Genomic DNA, 21,269 nt, shown 5'->3' with positions numbered 1-21,269 from the left:
TGAGCCAGGTCGTCTTGACTCCCTTCTAGATAATCTGTGTTGCTTTCAGAACCATCTGGTGTCCATTCACACGATTACGCCAAGCACAGATAACTTTACTAACTACAAGTATGCAAATACTTCTTCTTATAAATACTGCCACTACTACTGCAACTACTACTGCAACTACTACTACTACTACTACTACTACTCATACTACTTCTACTGTATATTACTAATACTAGTGCTACTGCTGATACTACTATTATCACTAGTATGTTATACTTCCACTACTACTACTACTACTACTGCTGATGTATACTTTGTTTGGCTACTACTTCTAATTCTACTAATACTACTACTAATATAGCTACTATAACTATAATACTAATACTACTTAGTCTGTATACTTCTTCTTCTAATACTACTTATGCTATCACGTATCTATAGTATACAAATATAATATACAATATAAGTAAATACAAGTCCTATAGCTGTTCTCTGCAATCAGCTTACTTTTTAGGAACTTGTTTTTGTAGCTCTACTCCAGTATTGATTGCATCCTCTGATTGTTCTTGGCCAAAGTTTGTAAGTCACTTAAGATAAAAGCATCTGTCAAATGACCTTTGTGTCGCGTAAACGGCACATGAAACCACTATTACAACTAAGGCCGGCGATAAAAAAAATAAAATACAGAAATTAAAGGCTTTAAAATAAGCAGGACGAAAGCATATACCTGTAGTGGCTGATAACATCTGTCATACCATATATGGGTATTGTGTAACGGGTATTAAGGATCAATCCTATTGTTGAACACCATTTGCCAGCTGTCCTGACAAATCCTGAAAATCCAATGTCACCGTGACATTGGATTTTAACCGGCGAAACAATGTTTTCCCCTAAAGTGAAACAAACATGATATGTGTTGCCCGCAGCTCCTTGTACACACCCACACACAACCCCAACAGAAGCACACGCACACATTCACACCCGCACACAACTACACAAGCACACACGAATCCATACCCACACATATACACACATACACAACCACTCAAGCACATGCCCCCACACAAAGTTACCTGAAACTTTTACACAAATACAAAGCCCCACATACACATAGTGCCATTGCCCTGAGATCAGCGACAAGATCAGCGACAAGGTAATGCCCAAAGGTGTCTTGGGCGACCAGGAAGTTTGTGAAATGACTGAGAAGGAAATCTATTTTTATTCTTCAACAACAGCCTCCTTCTTCTCAAGAAGTAATTAGTAATCACCTGTTGTTTAGAGTGGGCGAGAGAGAGAGAGAGAGAGAGAGAGAGAGAGAGAGAGAGAGAGAGAGAGAGAGAGAGAGAGAGAGAGAGAGAGACAGAGACAGAGACAGAGACAGAGACAGAGAGAAAGAGAGAGAGAGAGATCTCCAGCTCTGCACAAGCCCAGGGCCATATGGTTCCCAACATATCTCTCAAATACACACACACACACACACACACACACACACACACACACACACACACACACACACACACACACACACACACACACACACACACACACACACACACACACACACGAAGTTGAAAGTAGTTCAACGATGGCTTGAATCATACTAGAAGGCCTTATTAACTTGACTTGACAAGTCCTACAAAAAATAACTTTATGTCCGACAAATAATGCATCTACATAAAGGGAACTCCATCTCTTCCAAACAGGTTATTTTAAGGCTTTAATAACACAGCTATATGTATATTAAGATGGGATACTAAACACCCTGATCCTCATCTATTGCATTATGAAAAATTTCAGTATTTTCTTTAAACAGATAAACAGGTATGGGCTTGCCTCCGGTTAACGTCCAAGGCTGGGTGCTTCCCCCTGGCTTCTCCAGAACACTGCCAGCGCCCACTCGTCCCAACAAAGGGCAAATTGTGTGACCACGGGTGCAATTAAAGTGAACCTGTTGTGCAGTTGGGAACGTGATGGCTGACACAACTTTGAGGAAACAAGGCTCACCACACGCACACACACACACACACACACACACACTCAAACACACACTTAATTCACGTGACAAAGAATCTATTATCCCCTTCGCTCTATATCCGGACAAGTTCAGTCTGTCTGGTTGTGATGAGTCGGACCGGCGGGGTCTTGACTGGCAGCGGCCAGCATCAATTGTTCTTTGTTTACCACTAATGGTTACTGAAAACCAAAAGGTCTCCTCTTGCCACAGTGCAATTGCTGGCCGGCTGACTGGCAGTGGTGAAACAGCAATTGTGGGCAAAACACATCGACACTCTTGTGCTTTTCGTACGGCAAGTACATCTACTCGTGCACGGAATTTTTTTTCTCTTTCTTCTACAATCAAGAGTGCACACATGACAAACATTTTCCAAAAAACATGTAGGTCTACTGCATCAGGGCATCATGTTAAGCAAAAGTGAATACAACGATATGTGTGTATCTTTTGTATCTTCTTCAAAAGAAATACTATACACATTTTTTTTATTTCCTATGCATCCAAAAGTCCTACAAACTGAATGTCAGAACTATTTCCTGTAAACATGGGTACACACTGCAGGACCTTTTGAGACTTTCTGCTGCATTTCCCCCTTCCGACTGTGGTCATGCAAAGCCCCAATTGGTTGATTGTTCTTCCGATTTTTTTGTCCGATTATTCTGTTGTACGGGGAAGTTTAACAGCATTTATTAGGGAGAGGGGTCTCATCATTCAGTTATGATCCGATATCCTGTAGGGTGAGGGAAATCCCCACAACAGCCGATGGTATGTCAAGTGTCACATGTGAATGACAATAGCAAATTGGGAGCCACCCTGACTTAACGTTGTACCAACCATTCATCAAGTAATCATCCCAGAAGTTGGTCAGAAATAGAGGAACAGCTCTGAGTTGAACGTTTTGGAAAAAACGATTACAAAAGCTAGTATAGTCATTGTTTTGCTAATGTAGCCTAGCCCCCCCCTCAAACATAAATGACGCTCTCGTGACAGCATGGCCAATATGGCCACTAAGGATTTTTTTCAACTGGTGCATCGCTGTGGTAACTTTGTTTTCGATCTGTCTACAGTCTGTAGGTTGTGCCGCAACTTTATTTTTTTTTGAAAGGGGGGATATTATGCCTCCAGGTGTACCGTGTGAGTGTGATTAGCAATTATAAGCCATTTGAAAAAGTGCCCTTTCCTGTAGTGACTTCAGAAGTGGGAGTGTCCACCTAGATGTATGATGGATAGATAATAGATAGATATAGCCTTCATAGATATAGATAGATATAGCCTTCATGTGCTATAGAAAAGACGATCCTTTCCATTTGTGAACTGGAAATTACGAGTGCGTTATGTTCAAGTGGTTTTGTTGTTGTAGTGAAATGAAACATGGCAGACCCACAGATCCTGACCTGTAACTTGGGTAAAACAATTTTAGACTGACTAAATCATCTGCTACAGCAAGAAGAGGATTTATCAAGACACAAACTCTAAATAATATGCTGTATATTTTATAGATAATGAATAATTGTTTTTTTTTGCATTGCTCTCCACCATGTTGAAAAGGTCCAAGGTTACCTCATCTTGGCAGCTCATGTATCAAAATATTCTACGAGCTCTCCAGTGGAAATTACGACGTGAGGGGGTATTCATGTGAAATTTTCATGTCGGCTTTTGGTATTTACCATTATTTCCATGGCACGTGAAGGCACCTGCTAGTTGCTACAGTCCACTGGGTAGGCTGGTAGACTGATCTACCCATCTTAAATCTAGGTAGACACTCCCATTTGTGGCATAATATTACGCCTTTAATGACCCTTACTTTGCAATTGTTGCAACATAATGTACCAACGTTCCTGATTGGAGAGTGAGACCAGAACACTCGGTTTAGCTAGGCATTTACGGTTACCAAATCGTGACATTTTAGTAGCGCGGTTATTAGCCTATTAATCGCTGCCTCCCTAACCCATGTCATTAAATATTATATAATCTGTAATCTTTTGAGCCATTCATAAACTTGCATTTATAGTATGGGAAGAGAAACACCCTCAGAGATCAGTTATATATTAAAGTTCATTTGACTTTGTTTATTCAATGGGTCGACACAAACACCTTCATTTACACCATTCAGCGACTTATGTTAAAAAAACAGCCAAATATTTTATTATTTACAGTGTTACATTCTGTTTACACCCAATTAGCAGTCAGCACTTAATTCTGTTACTCGATGCCTTACTCAGGATCATCATCGGCAGCTCTCATTGGCCGATGATAAAGGCCAATGAGTGGTCATGAACGGGTCATTATGGTTAGAAGTCATGCTTTAGAAAATACATATTGTTAACAGCCTCAAACGTTTTCAATTTAAATGTTACCATAAATCTGCCTGTCTTCAAGTATTAAACTGAATCTGCAACAACCTAAACACAGAGAGTAGAAATGACAATTATAATTAAATAAACTGGAGGGGGGGGTTATACAACCCTATAATGGCGTTTTTGTAGGAACTAAAGCGGAAAAGAACCAAATCTAAAAAATCAGGGGGACTCAGGATGGAGACTCAATCTGGAATAATTGATCAGCCAAAGTAGGAAATTGGATGGCCAATATTTGAAGATATATTTTCACAAAAGAATAAAGAAAACAATGGTTTGAATAGTCTAAGAAACCGTCACAGCTGTGAAACGTGGGTGACACCTAGTGAATAAAGTGAGCAACAACACCCAACTTGAGGCCAGTTCAATCCAGCACAATTTGCTGTGCCAAGAACTTGTGTGGCATACTGTTTCTTTCTAACTCAGATTTTCTCCTTGTGCCTCAGACTGAGCTGTATGCGTTGAGTCAGAAAGTATAGCGTCAATGCTGCAATGTAAGGTCAATTACTGTTAAACTGACATTTCGTTGGTTGTGGGTTAGGGAACTTGCATTGTAGTGTTTTCCCTATTTTCTGCGGTGACGAAACCAAGAATCAAATCCAAGGCTTAATTAAAAACTAAATTTTCCAGGATGCATCCAGCAGTGACAACCGGCCCATCCAACATGTGTCCGGTAACACACCAGTCACATGACTAGCACTCGATCTCCAACAATAGAGAGGTCCCCACTCTGTACTGAGTGTGCAGGACCAGGGGCACTAGGACCAAGGGGGTGGCGGGTCAGGTAGGGCTGCTCCGGAAGCATCATCCTCTTCCTCCTCCGTAGTTGTAGTGCCACCCCAGTCTTCTTCCTCCTCTGGGTTTTTGCTTCACTTCTGAAGGTCCTGCGGGACGCTGAAGCTCTCGTAGATGTTTGCCGCAAAGTCCTTCACCTGCTCTATCATCAGCAGGTCCTGAAGTGGGGGGGGGGGGGGGGGGGGGGGGGGAGAGAGACAGGGGGAAAGGAGGCGGGAGACAAACAAGAGAGGGGAGTGATGGGAAGGAGAGAGAGAGAGAGAGAGAGAGAGAGAGAGAGAGAGAGAGAGAGAGAGAGAGAGAGAGAGAGAGAGAGAGAGAGAGAGAGAGAGAGAGAGAGAGAGAGAGAGAGAGAGAGAGAGAGAGAGAGAGAGAGAGAGAGAGAGAGAGAGAGAGAGAGAGAGAGAGAGAGAGAGAGAGAGAGAGAGAGAGAGAGAGAGAGAGATGGAGAGAATTATTGCCGGAATGAAGCAAGCAGGTTATTATAACAGAGTGGGTTGAGGATGGAGTGGGAGCCACTTTGGTAATGGAGCTGGTTCTACAAAAACACATCTTGAGGATAGGGCTTGGCTTTCTTTCCTGTTTAATTCAATCATTTGCATTTTTACTTTCCTACGGTTTGGGAAATGGCTGAACATCAGAATCGTATTTGTAAAAGTTTATATCTTTCTGGCGAAATCGACCAGCCCTACTTCAATTCAAATAAAAAAATAAAAAAATTGTCCCCAGGGGGCAATTGAAGCCACATAGAGCAGCAGCATTACAAACGACGAAGGTTGGGTGCAAACATAGAAACAAAAACAAAGTGTTGTTAGTTAGTACTCGAGGGGAACTTGGGTGCATTGGTTCATATTCCACATGAATTGAGTCGTGCTTGTCTAACTGGTGCTCATGTATTCTGAGGGGTGTTACCTGGACAAAGTAGCTGGGGGTCTCACTGCAGATGGTGTTGATCTGCCCGTTGATGATGGGGATGATCTTGGCCAGTGGTAGGCTCACCTCAGCTAGGCTGGAAGGACGGACGGGAAAACAGACAGACAGACAGACGCGTTAGATGATATTTGAATAGAGGAACTTCAACGCAATGGTTTAAACTGTCTGTCACTAGCAGATAGTAAACAACACGGGTCGACACTGATTGGTCGACCGGCAGATCCATGGTGAAACTGACCTATCAGCAGCGGAGATGGGGGCCGAGTCCCCGGGGGGCGGGCGGAAGAACTCTGACAGGTTGTCAAGGAGACGAGAGAAGCCTCGGTTGAGGACCGTGGTGAGGACCGTGTTGAAGTCCGGACTACAGGCAACAAAAGGAAGAAAGAATTAAACACACTGTGGCAGACGGCAGGGAGGACTGAGGGGAATAGTAGCTGAGTGGAGTTATCTTTCAGCCCGCTGGCTCCACCCCCAAGCCTTATATGGACCTGATCCTGGTTAAGCAGTTAAAGGGAGAGCAGGCTGCCACATGGGGGGCTACAGACAGCCGACTAGAGCGAGTGATCTGCTGGAGGTATCGACCAGACAGACAGACAGACAGACAGACAGACAGACAGACAGACAGACAAACAGACAGACGACGACCATGGGGGGATCCCGGCAAGGGACGGAGGGACACCCTGAGCCCGTCCCCCCGAGGCGATGCCCCTTCCTGAACCCAGACGGGCAGGAAGTGCAGGAGGTGCGATTGTGGCGGGCGACCTGTCCGAACCGCGGTGCCGTCGGCCTCAGCCAGCGAAGAGACCACCGGGCCACCAGGGGTACGCCGACCCTCTCCCAGAGAGGGACTCGGGAGACGCAAGGCAGGAGGCAGGTGAGGCACTGAGGGCGACCTGTTCCCTACTGGCCACCAGGCGGTGCCAGAGCCTGCCTCACCATCGGGGCGGCTCAGGGCGGCTCAATTGGAGGATCCCTAGCTGACCAGTGCTCTCCAGCGGGGGGGCCTTGGGGGCGCAAAGCCCATCGAGGTGAGGGGAGTCTGTCTGTATATCACCACGTCTACCCCACGCCCCGAATAGATGAACTGATAGAACGGCTAGGAGCCGCCCGGTATATCAGCGCGCTGGACCTGACAGAGGGCTGTCGGCCGCTGCTTAGCTCCCGAGGCATGGGAGAGAAATGCATTGGCCCCTCCTGTTGGGCTATTCCGCTACAGGAAGAAACCCTTTGGCCTGCGGGAGGCTGAGTAGCTGGGCTACACCGTCGGGGTGGGGGGGGGGAGGGATGCGTGAAACCCTAGATGTAGAAAGTTGAGGTGATACAGAACTGGCCACGCCCTCATCAAGAAACAGGGACGCGCATTTGTGGGGCTGACCAGCTACTATCTGAGGTTTGTTCCCACTTTGAACCCCCCCCTGACGGATCTGACCAGGGGCCGTCTGCTCGCCCCATGTGACCTGAACCGCGGAGACGGAGAACAACTGCCAGGACCTGAAGGGAGCACTGTGTTCAGACGCCATGCTGGTAACCCTTGACCTCACCAAACCGCCGGGGGTGCAGACGGATGCGTCGGAAAACGGGTTGGGGGCCGTCTTATCACAACTACAAGGAGGTGAGGAGCACCTCCCGCGTCATGTTTATGAGCCGGAAACTGTTGCCGTGGGAAACCAAACATCTCCAGGGCGGAGAGGGAACTACGCTCCGATCACTGAAACCCTCTGCTTTCTCAGTCGTCGACAGGTCAGGGCCAGCCAATGGGAATGCCGAGGGCTTTTCCAGGAGGGAGGCTCTAGGTAGCTAGACTGCCCTTTCCCTCCCGGTCTGAGGGGAAGGTTGGGTAGCAGATGGCAGGGAGGGGTGAGGGGAATAGTAGTTTAAAAGGAGATATCTTGCTGCCTGCTGGCTCCACCCCCCAAGCCTTATATGGACTTCTTCCCCTAGCAAGGCAGACCTGAGGATCGTAAAGCCGGCAGTGCTTGGGGTTAAAGGGAGAGCAGGCTGCCACATGGGGGGCTAGCAACTACAGACAGCATCGGAGTGATCTTGTTGAAGTAACGTACCGCCGACTAGAGAGAGAGATCGAATAACATTTAATTATGTGTTGTGACCTGGAGCGTCTGATTCCCCCCACGGTGTACCGACTGTTTCACACGAGAACCCTGCTACGGCGACCCCCTGCACACCAAACTGATAAGGACTGTGCTTTGGATGAGGTGGTTGACCCCCTCCCCTGGTTGTAAACGACCATAAATAAATGGCCATTGACTTTGAGCAGCACTCTGTATGCGTGGTGTACCTCTCCAACATGTCCCTGGTCTCGTTGAGCAGCTTCACTGTCAACACGTCGTTCTCTGTCAGCCCACAAGCCTGTGGCGAAGGACAGGACATGGAGTAGAACACAGATGAGGGCAGAGTAGTGAGTTCAAACAGTCAAATGGCAGTTGGAGGCCGGCAAAGGTCAATATTAACAAACGTCACTAGTCCCTCTCAATAAGATTTGCATGGGTTTGTCTTCGGGGCATCAGGTGACTCGTCTCACCTGGTCGGCCAGCGTGCTCTCCTCGTCGGCCATCATGTACCAGGTGAGGGGCCGGTGGGAGGGTGCCCCGGGGTCCGTCGAGGAGCCCCCCTCCACCTGGGCCCTCACCCAGCTCACCTGCTGCTCCAGCTCCGACAGAGAGAGGCTGTGCTTCAGAGACACACTGCACACACAAACACAACGGATCACCGATATGAAAACGTGTCCACAAATGCCAACACACACGCATAGACACACAAACGCATATAGACACACCGAGACCCCCCGGCCCAATAGAGACAAACTAAATATTAAGTAATAAATCAACATACAGAAGACTACATGGTCGGACACTCACTCTCCAAATGTCTCCTGGACCGCTCGCTTCACCACCGTTATCAACTCTGTTAGACCTGGGGGGGTAAGAAAGTAAGAGAGAGAGGGGTAGATTAGTGACACTGCTGTTTAGAACAGGCAGGGTACATCGTTATTGTGATGTAAAGGGCTGGGTGTGTGCGTGTGTATGATGTTGGGTTTGTGTGTGTGTGTGTATTATGTTGGGGGTGTTTGTATGATTTTGGGTGTGTGTGCATGATGTTGGCTGTGTGTGTATTATGTTGGGTGTGTGTGTTATCCTACCATCTCCCAGGAGGTGCTGAATACTGGACAGATACTGCTGCTGCACATCTGGAGGAGCCATGGAGCTCTGGACACACAAAGCCAAAACGTCAACAGCACGCATATGTCAACGCCATCACTCGCATTTTTGTCAAATTCCTGTCTCATCAATGTCAAACAATAACTGACTTCTAAAAATAATATCTCTGAGAGATGTTTTTTTCTAATTTCATTCATTGCCTCATCCTATTTCCCCTCATTCATTCCCTTCTCCTCCATATATTTCCATGTTCACAGACTCAGACACAGACACACAAACACACATACAGCCCCCCCCCCCCCCGGCGGTCTACGTACGGCGGCGGCGCCCCCTGCCGAGTTGTCCAGGTACAGGTATCCCCCGATGATGTTGAGCTTCACCCTGAGCAGCACCACCAGCATGCAGGTGCTGTAGACGGCCGCGATGCTCCGCGTGAAACCTGGAGGGCATTAGGACCCAGGTCAGCACCGCCGGGCGCCACCTCCCCCACAACCCTCCCTCTGGGCCCTACCTTAGCATACGTAGCTCAGTGGCTGAGGAATCACATGCAGGCGTTTTATGGACCGTTTTGCACAATCCATCTCTTGAACAATCTTTCAGCAGTCTGAATGACTAACTATGAATTCAGATACATGTGATCAGGAGCAGGTAGGGGTTAGAGGGCATCTTGCTCAAGGATGGCCCGCAGATTAGGCTGTGAGCTTTGGGATTGATCCCAGGCTAAGAGTCAAACATCCTACAAATACCGTTTCCTTATTTTTTTAATAACTAATCTCCATAAAGTTGGAGAAAGCCGTCGGTTTAATCACTGGCTTCTCTAGATCGTTTTGCATATGCCTGATGTGAAGAAGAAGATGAACTTACTGATGATCTTCAGGTCCTCCCAGATCTCCAGCCTATTTGCTGGTCTGTTGAGGGGGAGGGGCAAGAGGAGAAGAATTAGACTGACATAAAATATAACAGAAACTACCAACACAATTTCTGCAGGATTTTTATTATTTACTAATTAATTAGGAACTCAGACACTTTTATCCTAAATAAGGGCTACTCAAAAGTTGTAGTTGTGACCTGTTTATGTCGATTTATTAACATTTTCATGGTATGGGGTGGTTTGCGATGCGATTGTATATGTTTTTTTGTCCTCATTATATGTCTACCTCATCTAATCGAATGAACATAGAAGCTGTTGGACCATTATTCAGAATAAAAAGTATCATAAACAGTTTTATTAATAGACGTAACAGTCCTACAGCTCCAAAACAGTTATTATAGCATGACGTAGCGCATCACCACTACGAAAGAGTTAGGAAGTTAGGATAATAAATGTGTTCTGGGTTCCACTTACTTGGTTTTGAGCAGCGCTGTGAGGCTCTCCGAGTTCAGCTGGTGAATGATGGCTTCTCTTAGTGTAGGGAGCATGGACAGAACTGCACACACACACACACACACACACACACACACACACACACACACACACACACACACACACACACACACACACACACACACACACACACACACACACACACACAGTTACAGTGGTTGAAAAGACCCAGTGGTCCTCAAATTGCTTTTCATTGCCACAAGTCATGGATGCTCCCACTGTGATGGGAGCTCTTCATTCAGCCGGTAAACTGATCGGTAGCCTCTTGGTGAGCCGAGGTGCTCACCGGTCATGTTGCACGTCCTCTGGTTGCTCTCGAAGTGGAACTGCCGGCGGGCCTGGGAGATGTACTCCCCCGCCTCCCGCTCCCCGATGTCCCGCATCTTCTTCTGGGCATACCTCCCCAGGAAGTACGCCCCTGCCAGGGGGAGGAGTCATGGATCAATTAGCAAAATGTTGCTACTGGGCTTGTTAATCAGAATGCATCATGGGATTTTTTGGTGGTGATAAGACGGGGTTGTGAGAGTACTCATTGACAACAGAATTGTAGTCATGCAACGCCTAAACTAAAGTAAATATACGTATAATAGGCTAATCAAAACTTTGTTTTTCCATTTCTCGTGTGAGAAACATAATGGCAGTTTCAAACACAACAATCTCATTGCATAATGAATGACTAATAATGACGAATTAATTACTTAACATTGACCAAAATACTATGACGTCACCATGTAACCCATATAAAGAGTTAGCAGAAAGTTTTCAGATAGAACTGTCGTATTGGGCTTCAAATAATAAAATTTTCTTCGAACAAAGTATAACGTTGCTGGGCAATTATGATCTTTTGAATATGCAGACATAATATTTTGCATTCAAGACATATGTAATATTTTGCAGTCAAGACATATATATATATGCTTATATATTAAAATATATCAAATAACTATCAATTGTCAAGCATATACCCTGTTCCACTGTTAGCACAGTTTACCTCATATTTACATCAGACAGAGTGATTAAAGTCCAGTGTTATAATGTAATTACGACGAATAAATACAAAGCATAGTATTTGCAAGGGTCGATAATATAGGTATTCCCAATTTGAGGATAAAAACAGACTGTCCAGAGTTTGAACTCTTCCTTAAGTATGTCAAAAACAACAAAACAGATAACATTTCACTACATTATGGGACGCAGTACCCAGGTATAACGTTCATCACCTTTTTTTCTGAATCATCCACATAATCTCCCACAGTCAAACTTGTAAATCCACCTGCTGTTGACTTAGCCTACATGCTAACCACAACATGTTGCACCACAATGGTGCGACAGTCAACACATCTGCAGAAAACACAGTGCTTAACAACTTAGTAATAGTGATCCTTTGCTTTGCAGGGTCATTGCTAGTGTGACAGCCCTCCTGAAGGGCTAATATGCTACTTATTAGCATACACATTAAGTTACACATGAAGTTACCTCCGACAAGAGCTCCTGTAAAGATGAATTTCCTCTTGTGGCGTTTCACGAAATTCCAAACAGACGAGAACATTGTGGCTGTAACCCGCAGATCGGGACAATCCGCACAACAAGCACGTTTAAACGACTGCTACAGCCTAAACATCGGTTCGGGGAAACTAATCGCTAGCTGGAGTCTACCTCCATGGTGGTCAGATGAGGGACAGACAGCAAGTAAGCAGGAAGTGTGCTCTTCGCCGCTCGACTACTCATGTCTGGTGCGGTCCCAGTCCCACCAATATTATCTTCCCCTTCGGGTGCTGCGGCATGGTGTTTACGATGAAGGTCCTCCTGTATTTACACTTCTAAATTTCATAATAACTCATGCACCTTTTGTTAACTTTGTCGTTGTAAATTGTAACTTGAGTAATCATGGGAACGGAGACCGAAATGAACGGCGCTGATTTAAAACCGGGCTTCTGTCCAACCGATGGAGAAATTGAAAGGTGGATGGCCAGTGCTTTTGACATGGTAAATGTTCATTCAAAGTAACAGTGAACCAACAATCGAATTGACAACTATGGCTTCATACCACGCTGACATGTTCGTGCTTACAATTTAAAAGTGCGTGTTTGCATCTATTGGGTCGTATTTGAGCCAAGAGTGCTGGTGATCTCTAGAGCTGTCTGTCCTGGTCCTTGATAGTTTTCCGTGCTCAGGCCAAGGATGCTCTGGAGAACAGAGAGGTTCCCGTCGGCTGCCTCATGGTCTACAACAACCAGGTCGTGGGAAAGGGCAGAAACGAGGTCAACGAGACCAAAAATGTAAGAGTAGAGAGTACTACATTGGTTAAAGTGTGTACATCTGATTTATCCTTCCGTATGTCAATGCTACACTACATGAATAAATAGATAATAATAATCAATTGTATATTGAAGCATTCATTTTAATCAGTGCCCACACTTGGAGAATATTAAAATATTCACGATTGGTAACATCAATTAGTTTACGTTCATTTTAGTTATAGATCAACTTTTGTGTGTGTCTTTTGTGTGTGTGTGTGTGTGTGTGTGTGTGTGTGTGTGTGTGTGTGTGTGTGTGTGTGTGTGTGTGTGTGTGTGTGTGTGTGTGTGTGTGTGTGTGTGTGTGTGTGTGTGTGTCCGTCTCAGGCCACCCGTCATGCTGAGATGGTGGCCCTGGACCAGGTGCTGGAGTGGTGTCGGCATGGCGACGTGGATCCCCAGAGTGTGTGCATGAGGACGGTCCTCTACGTCACGGTGGAGCCCTGCATCATGTGTGCGGCTGCCCTGCGCCTGCTTCGTATCCTCACTCTTTGATTGTGTGCGTTTGTGTAAATGTTTTTAAATCCATGTGATTTGTAATCCTGAATCCTGAATTCAGTTCATTGTGTGCATGTGTGTGTGTGTGTGCCAGATGTCCTATTGTTACGAGGTTCTTTGACCCGGTCCCCCCCAGACATCCCGGTGGTGGTGTATGGCTGTGGCAACGAGCGGTTCGGAGGCTGTGGCTCGGTGCTGGACGTCTCGGCTGCACAGCTCCCTCACACTGGGACCGCCTTCAAGGTCTGTGGTCGGTCCCAAGTCAAGACACTCGACTGTTTACTAATGCTGTCATTATCTATATTTATACTTGTATCAATATATTTATAAATCGTGCAGACAAGTAGGACATGTAAAGGTCCCTGTAACAGTTTAATGGTATGTGTTTATGTGTGCCGAAAAGGATCCAAGTTATTATTTTCCCTTGGTTTATTTATGCGTTTTTCCAGGGCCTAGGCCCTTGCTTGTAATGTTAAGCAAGAAAGCAGTTGACTTCATGTTTGTGTTGTTTAACCTGCCTGCGTTTGATCAAATTGTGTTTTGTGTTGTTTTGCTATTGCATGCACATTTCTTTCATTTGTGTGTGTGTGTGTGTGTGTGTGTGTGTGTGTGTGTGTGTGTGTGTGTGTACATGTGTGCAGTGTGTAGCAGGCTACAGGGCACAGGAGGCGGTTGAGATGCTGAAGGCCTTTTACAAACAGGAGAACCCAAACGGTGAATAATGATCTTCTTGTCTTTATTCAATCTCTACTCATGAATTTAAGACCTTTCAAACTATATAATTTACCATCTTCTCTTTATTTCTTGTTTCTCAGCCCCTAAACCCAAAGCAAGGAAGGATTAAAGGCTCCCCAGGAACATCTCATTGACTTTTAATCGTAATAATTTGTATTTTTATATATGTATAGAAATATATCATTTGTATATTTCAATTAAATGTGATGGTTGAAACAGCTCCTCGATATTTCTTTGAAGCATGTTGTTTGTATATACTATCAAAGTCAGTATTAATTAAAGTTCCCATGGCATGAAAATCTCACTTTATGAGGTTTTCTAACATTAATATTAGTTCCCCAGCCTGCCTATGGTCCCCCAGGGGCTAAAACTTGCGTTCGGTGTAAAACGAGCACCAGGTATCCAGCTCGCCTTTGAAAAAATGGAAGCTCAAGCTCGCTGATTTGGAAAGTGGCCCCATATGTCGTCATAAGGGACCCAGCTACCTCCCCTTTCTCTGCCTTGCCTGCCCAGAGAATTTGGCCCGCCAATGAGACAATGAGCTAAGACCTTGCGAGCACTGCATGTGTGTGTGTGTGTGTGTGTGTGTGTGTGTGTGTGTGTGTGTGTGTGTGTGTGTGATTACACACACCTTAACGCAAGTGTTGGCTCGTAGTGGGGGTCATCTCGGCCATGGTTGAGAAGGTATTGGGGGGGGAAAGGAACTTTGGCTTTGGCTCCCTGATGTACATGAACCAAGACATGGAGGAGAAAGGGATTGTTGCCCGAGATTGTCTGCCGCTTGAGCCCCGCTGCTGAGCGACCTCCGCCTCGGCACTGCCCGCTGCCCGCTGCAGGAGGCGGCGGTGCCTAAGTGCTGCCCGCTGCCGAGGTGGCGAGGCTCCGGCGGGAGAAAATCGCGGTCAACAATCGCAGGGCAACAATCTCTTCTCTTCCATGTCGTTGTTTAGTCTACTTCAGATTGATGTGGACGTGGAAGAACCAGAGACGTTGGAGAACCCGACGCAGTCGTTTGAGATCCATTATACCTTCTGGAGGAGCACACAGCGTTTGGCCCTGATGATATATATGCTATGATATAGATATCTATGTATAAGATGATATTATTTAGATATAGAGCTCCAGGACTCCCGAATATTTACAGAACACGGCCAAAGGCTGTGTGCGCCTCGGCATTGTGATACATCCCCTGTAAACAGTGCATGGTTCCGTGGCCGCAAGCGGCTCAGGGCCACACCCCCACCCTCCTCCTTGACCCGCCTCTCCTCCTCATTTGCATTAAAGCTACAGACACCAAAACGGTGCGCTTGGGGGAAGCAATGTGCGACTGGCTCTTAGTGGCTGTAATTCTGCACCAAGGCTGAATTTCGGGAACGTCTTATATATATATATATATATATATATATATATATATATACATAATGTATCTATATTAAAGCATCCATAAAGTAGCATGCCATTCAACCTTTAAATATAATACTGTAGCAGATAAAGTGTAACATCACCAGTAGGGGGCACCGTACGCATAGGTATTAATCTACGATACCAAAATGTTAAATCCTAAATGGTCTTAAATCTCTCTCTCTCTCTCTCTCTCTCTCTCTCTCTCTCTCTCTCGATACAAGGAAGTCAATGGAAGTATAAAATATTTATAAAATCTTAAATGAAGCGGGCGATTCCAAGCTATTATTTATATTTTAAAATTTTAATGAAGTCTCTAGGTGAAAAATTGAGGAAGGAGATAGGTCCCAAAATTTGTAGAGAATAATAAAGAAAGAAAGAAAGAAAGAAGGAAAGAATAAAACTTATGAAGAACAATAGTTGAGCGCTGCTTGCAGCACTCAACTAACTACTGTCCCCCTTTTTCTCTTTGTTAAAAACAAACAATCCCTTTGTATTCCTTACTGTATGAGTGCACTACAATGAAAATGAAAACCATTGACACAATGACAGAATGTTACCGTGCCAACAACAAACAACGTGAATTAAATAATAAGCCAACGCCCAGTGGTACATGTTCCAGTGTTTGGGAGCATCTCACGCACGCTCACACAAGCACACACACATGCACACGCGCACGCATGCAGTCCTGACAGTGTTTTTTATTGTGACAATGGAGGTTGACGGTAGCAATATCTTCAAGTTGTGTGCATATGATTTTGTGTGTGTGCTTACTGGCAATTGTTTGAAAATGTATTAGAGTGCTTGAAGGCTTTTTATAGTGAGAATATATGTGTCTGTGTTTGTGTGTGTGAGAGTATTAAACAAAAACACACACACAAACAAACACACCAGGTGACTGTTGTTGTATTGGGAATCTCACCATGTCCACTAGTAGAAGACTGGATTTGCTGGTACGCTCACAGTTCCCACCAGTAGAAGACTATGGTTGTATTGGGCAGCTCCCAGTGTCAACCAGTAAAGAATTGGGATTCGGGAGCTATTAACACACTGAGGGGGACAATGAGAGAGTAGCCTGATTATGAAGCGATTAGGAAAAGTAAAATACTGTCTGACCAAAAGAGGCAGGCTCACCAAGTCAGAGTTTGGTATGCAAATGTATGCTAATTTATGCAGAGTAGAATATTCCAGAATGTTTCACCTTTGAGTAAAAGACTTGATGTGTTAATGAAGAGACAGCACACACACACACACACACACACACACACACACACACACACACACACACACAGACACACACACACACACACACACACACACACACACACACACACACACACACACACAGACACAGACACAGACACACACACACACACACACACACACACACACACACACACAGACACACACACAAAAGATGAGCACGTTCACAGACATGCATAAATATTCATATACACATCCTACACACATCCGCAAAAAAACGGACTAACACATACACACACACAAACACACATACACAAACAATCCCACACTCACACAGACAATCAGAGTGAGTGCAAAGACATAATGAACAGAGTACGTCAAACTCTTTCTCCAAAAAAAGGACACACAATCACACACACAAACGCTGATCTGATGAAGTGAGATGTCATACTGTATTAAAGTGACAGAACATTTCATACACACTGTCATACCCAACACACACACACACACACAGGCCCACACACACAAATGCACACACACACGCACATGCACGCACACACACACGCAGGCGCAAACATTATCCTCCTTCCTGCATGTTTTATTGTTGAGGTTTCTTCTTTGTCTCCTCTCCTCTTCTATCGATTTCTCTCTTCCAGTGCTTCCTCTCAAATACATGATATTAATTGGATTCATAAAATAGAATCTAATTCTATACACCATGGTCAGATCGATATTTAGAGAGAGAGAGAGAGAGAGAGAGAGAGAGAGAGAGAGAAAGAGAGAGAGAGAGAGAGAGAGAGAGAGAGAGAGAGAGAGAGAGAGAGAGAGAGAGAGAGAGAGAGAGAGAGAGAGAGAGAGAGAGAGAGAGAGGGAGAGGAAGAGAGACGAGTCAACAGGAAAAGGTACTAAAGGAAAAAATAAATAATCTGAGCCAGACAAGGACAGAGGGAGATGCAGGGTAAGGGGAAGAGGAGGGATGGAGAGAGAGATGAAGGAGGGATAGAAACAAAATCAAACTGAAAGCTCTGTTCAGGACTGTGGCGGCATTGTGTCTATAATATCAGGGTTGTGTTTTGGGTCACCATGGTAACAGGGATCTGGAATAACCGTTAGAGACAGAGAAAGAGGGATGGAGAGAGAGAGAGAGAGAGAGAGAGAGAGAGAGAGAGAGAGAGAGAGAGAGAGAGAGAGAGAGAGAGAGAGAGAGAGAGAGAGAGAGAGAGAGAGTGAGAGAGAGATAAAGGAATGGAGAGCGAGAGATGTAGAGAGGGACGGAAAGAGAGATGAAGAGAGGGATGGAGTGAGAGTTTTCTCTTCTACCTCATCCTCCCATCTTCTGGGTGTCCTGCAGCAGGTTAACCACTTAATCACACCGTTTGTGTGTGTGTGTGTCACCAAGTTATTTTGTGTATGTGTGTATGTGTATATGTGTATGTGTGTGGTGTGTGTTCAAGTTTGTTCTTTTGTGTATGTGTGTATGTGTATATATGTGTGTGTGTTTGTATGTGTGTGCGTGCATGTTTGTGTGAGCGTTCACGTGTTTTTCATTAGCTTGCTGGCTCACCCCTGTCTGGCCGTGGGGTGTGATGGGACGCTGTATCCATGTGTCTAGTATGTTTGTGCGTTTGTGTGTCTGTAGCCACAGTGAGGCAGGCCAAACATGAAATCATAGTCTAGCAGTCTGGTCATATTTCTCTATATTGAATAGACTCACTCAGACACACACAAACAAAACCGCCAATATAGACATACTAATGTGAGTTCAGATAGCTACACACACATACACACACACCCACACACACAAACACAAAAATCGCTAGCCTTAAAACCCCACACTCACACACACACACACACACACACAACGTGTAGGAAAACGTACAGAGTGTGTGGATTAGCTCACCAGTTTTATTAAGGTGGTGTGTGAGAGCTGGCAGACAGAGGCCTCACTATCAACACACACAGATTCATCTCAGTAAATACACTGTCTGTGTGTCTGTCCTTCGCCTGTGTGTCAAGTTGTCTGACCGTATGCCTGACTCTCTGCGTGTCTGTCTGCCGTTCGGTCTCTCCGCTCGTGTCTGCCTGCCCGTCTCTCTTGCGGTCTGTCTGTCCGTCCGTCTGCCCGTCTCCCTGCCTAGTCATCACCCTGTGTGTGTACATTTGTCCAGTACAATCATATAATATTGGCTCATATCATATTATGTCATATAATCATAGCATAACATATCGCGCATACATATCCTACATGTCATACAGACATTTATTTGATTAACCCCAGACTAGAAATTAATACAAATAGTAGTCAAGAATAATAATAATAATTATATAATGGAAAATAATAACATTAATAGTAACAATTATAATACAATAACAGCATTAAAAATACATCCAATCTTTGTGGTAAACTGTAGTCTGTATTTTTGTGCTTTAGCTGGGTCTTCATCAGACTCCACATGATGCATGGGACCATCTGGCGTGTCGAGTGTCCCTCACATGACCTCACACAAGATGCTCCCTGATGCCTGTTACTATGAACTACTACTGTCGGCACGCTAATAAAGAACTGACAGTATGTAGATGGGTAAATACTTATTGATACTGAAGGGCGTTAAATACTCTGTATGGGATCATGTGTTTATGATTGTGTGTGTGTTTGTGTGTGTATGTGTGCGTCTGTTTGTGTGGGTACGTATGAAAACCCAGGCTCTTCTCCTGCTGATGTCTCTGTGAACACAGCGTTTGCCACGGTAACGATGATGGTTATGATGATCCTTAACCCTTTATCTTCCTTCAGCAAGGTTTGGTGACAGGTTTTTTTCACTTAGTGTTCATTATTGACAGGGTCGGTTGGCTTTTGTGCTGTTCTGGGGCCCAGGAGGGGCGGGACTTGCAGTTCTTATCCTTGGTTTGATCGGATGATCTGTTGATTCCACGGGGCGTTGCGGCCAATGATCATTCAGCTTTGATTTTATCTGGAAGAGAGAGAGAGAGAGAGAGAGAGAGAGAGAGAGAGAGAGAGAGAGAGAGAGAGAGAGAGAGAGAGAGAAAGAGAGAGAGAGAGAGGAAAGTGAGAGAGGAAAGAGAGAGAGAGAGAGAGAGAGAGAGAGAGAGAGAGAGAGGAAAGAGAGAGAGAGAGAGAGAGAGAGAGAGAGAGAGAGAGAGAGAGAGAGAGAGAGAGAGAGAGAGAGAGATCTGTTAGACTACAGTTAGACTACAGTGAAGGCTGTTCTATTCCCCTCTGACATCTAGAGTCTATTGTCAACACTATTACTGTCACCTGTTTCTATTGATACATTTATTGATTCACATTGACTGAAACCTAATATTGAATATGATATGATACGATAGGATATTATTCATAATGCTGGCAGAAGTAGATGAGGCAGTTGCAGTCCTAAATTCAGTCCTATCTGTCATACCTCCAACACACACACAGACACACACACACACACACACACACACACACGCACACACACACGTACAGACACACACACACACACACACACACACACACACACACACACACACACACACACACACACACACACACACATACACACACACACACACCCACACACACACACACACACACACACACACACACACACACACACACACATACTTTGTAAAGCGCTTTGGGTACCTAGAAAACCCCTAAATAAATGTTATCAATTCTTATTCATTTTATCATATGTAGCAGCATCCATTTAGAGTAGAGTAGAGAGGCAGCTCGGGAGACAGCTACGCCTGTCCTGTTGACCTCAGTTTGACGGGACAATGAGCACTATTACACTGGAGCACCCGTTCTTCTGTGCAAATAACAGCAATCCACTGGTCCTTGTGGCTGTGAACACAGCATCATGTGCAGACACCCAGAGGACGGATGTGATGTAAGCTCCTTCTCAGAGCCGTGGCACTGAGGCTGCACAACGTGACGAGCAGATGGCCGCCGTGCTAATCCTTCTGAATGGCTTCACAATTTTATTTTAATAGCCGTCGAAATAAAGCATATACCGCCTCTAAGTTATATATTTCTATTGCCTTTAAAGTTATTATAATAATTCGTAGCACTTTATAATAACGTCATCAAGTCATTTCTAAGCAAAACATAAACATATATTTGTGGAAAATGTATAAGTGCTATGTTAAAGGAACACTATTTACCACTAGGTGTGATGTTGATTAGATGCCAAATTGTATCGTATGAGTGCACACCCAGATAAGTGATGGACAGATCATCCAACCAGTCGGTTAAGTCCACCAGTTATGCTGAGCCTTTATTAATCATCTACCAATGTGTGTACATGTTTTGGTTAATGATTCAGAACGAACGTCAGGTCGGGGAATCCCCTGGAGCCGTCTGTACCCTGCCCCTTAAGGCCGTAGCCAGAAAGACGTAAAGTTGAAGTCATAACGTGTGTTTCTGTCACTCAACTCCACCCTCAGTGTTTACTGGGACTATTGATATCGTAGTAGAACTAGTATTAGTAT

The 21,269-nt window shown here is 44.9% G+C and overlaps 2 protein-coding genes across 2 annotated transcripts; one reads left to right on the top strand and one right to left on the bottom strand.

Moving 5' to 3' along the window:
- Positions 1-4,026: 4,026 nt before the first annotated feature.
- Positions 4,027-12,371, bottom strand: pex3 (peroxisomal biogenesis factor 3). The gene is made up of 12 exons (XM_056581609.1): positions 12,121-12,371; positions 10,931-11,062; positions 10,606-10,687; positions 10,125-10,168; positions 9,578-9,699; positions 9,242-9,308; positions 8,961-9,015; positions 8,624-8,786; positions 8,381-8,451; positions 6,323-6,445; positions 6,064-6,160; positions 4,027-5,309 (listed from the first exon to the last, which is right to left on the bottom strand). The coding sequence occupies exons 1-12, from the start codon at positions 12,191-12,193 to the stop codon at positions 5,226-5,228; spliced, it is 1,113 nt and encodes a 370-aa protein (XP_056437584.1). The 5' UTR covers positions 12,194-12,371; the 3' UTR covers positions 4,027-5,225.
- Positions 12,369-14,394, top strand: adat2 (adenosine deaminase tRNA specific 2). The gene is made up of 6 exons (XM_056581610.1): positions 12,369-12,630; positions 12,819-12,923; positions 13,269-13,419; positions 13,576-13,682; positions 14,081-14,153; positions 14,255-14,394. Exons 1-6 carry the CDS (start codon positions 12,532-12,534, stop codon positions 14,281-14,283), a joined length of 564 nt encoding a protein of 187 aa, XP_056437585.1. The 5' UTR covers positions 12,369-12,531; the 3' UTR covers positions 14,284-14,394.
- Positions 14,395-21,269: the final 6,875 nt, after the last annotated feature.

Source organism: Gadus chalcogrammus, chromosome 21 (assembly GCF_026213295.1).
Source record: "Gadus chalcogrammus isolate NIFS_2021 chromosome 21, NIFS_Gcha_1.0, whole genome shotgun sequence".
Taxonomy (NCBI): domain Eukaryota; kingdom Metazoa; phylum Chordata; class Actinopteri; order Gadiformes; family Gadidae; genus Gadus; species Gadus chalcogrammus.
This window is presented reverse-complemented; position numbering and strand designations above follow the sequence as displayed.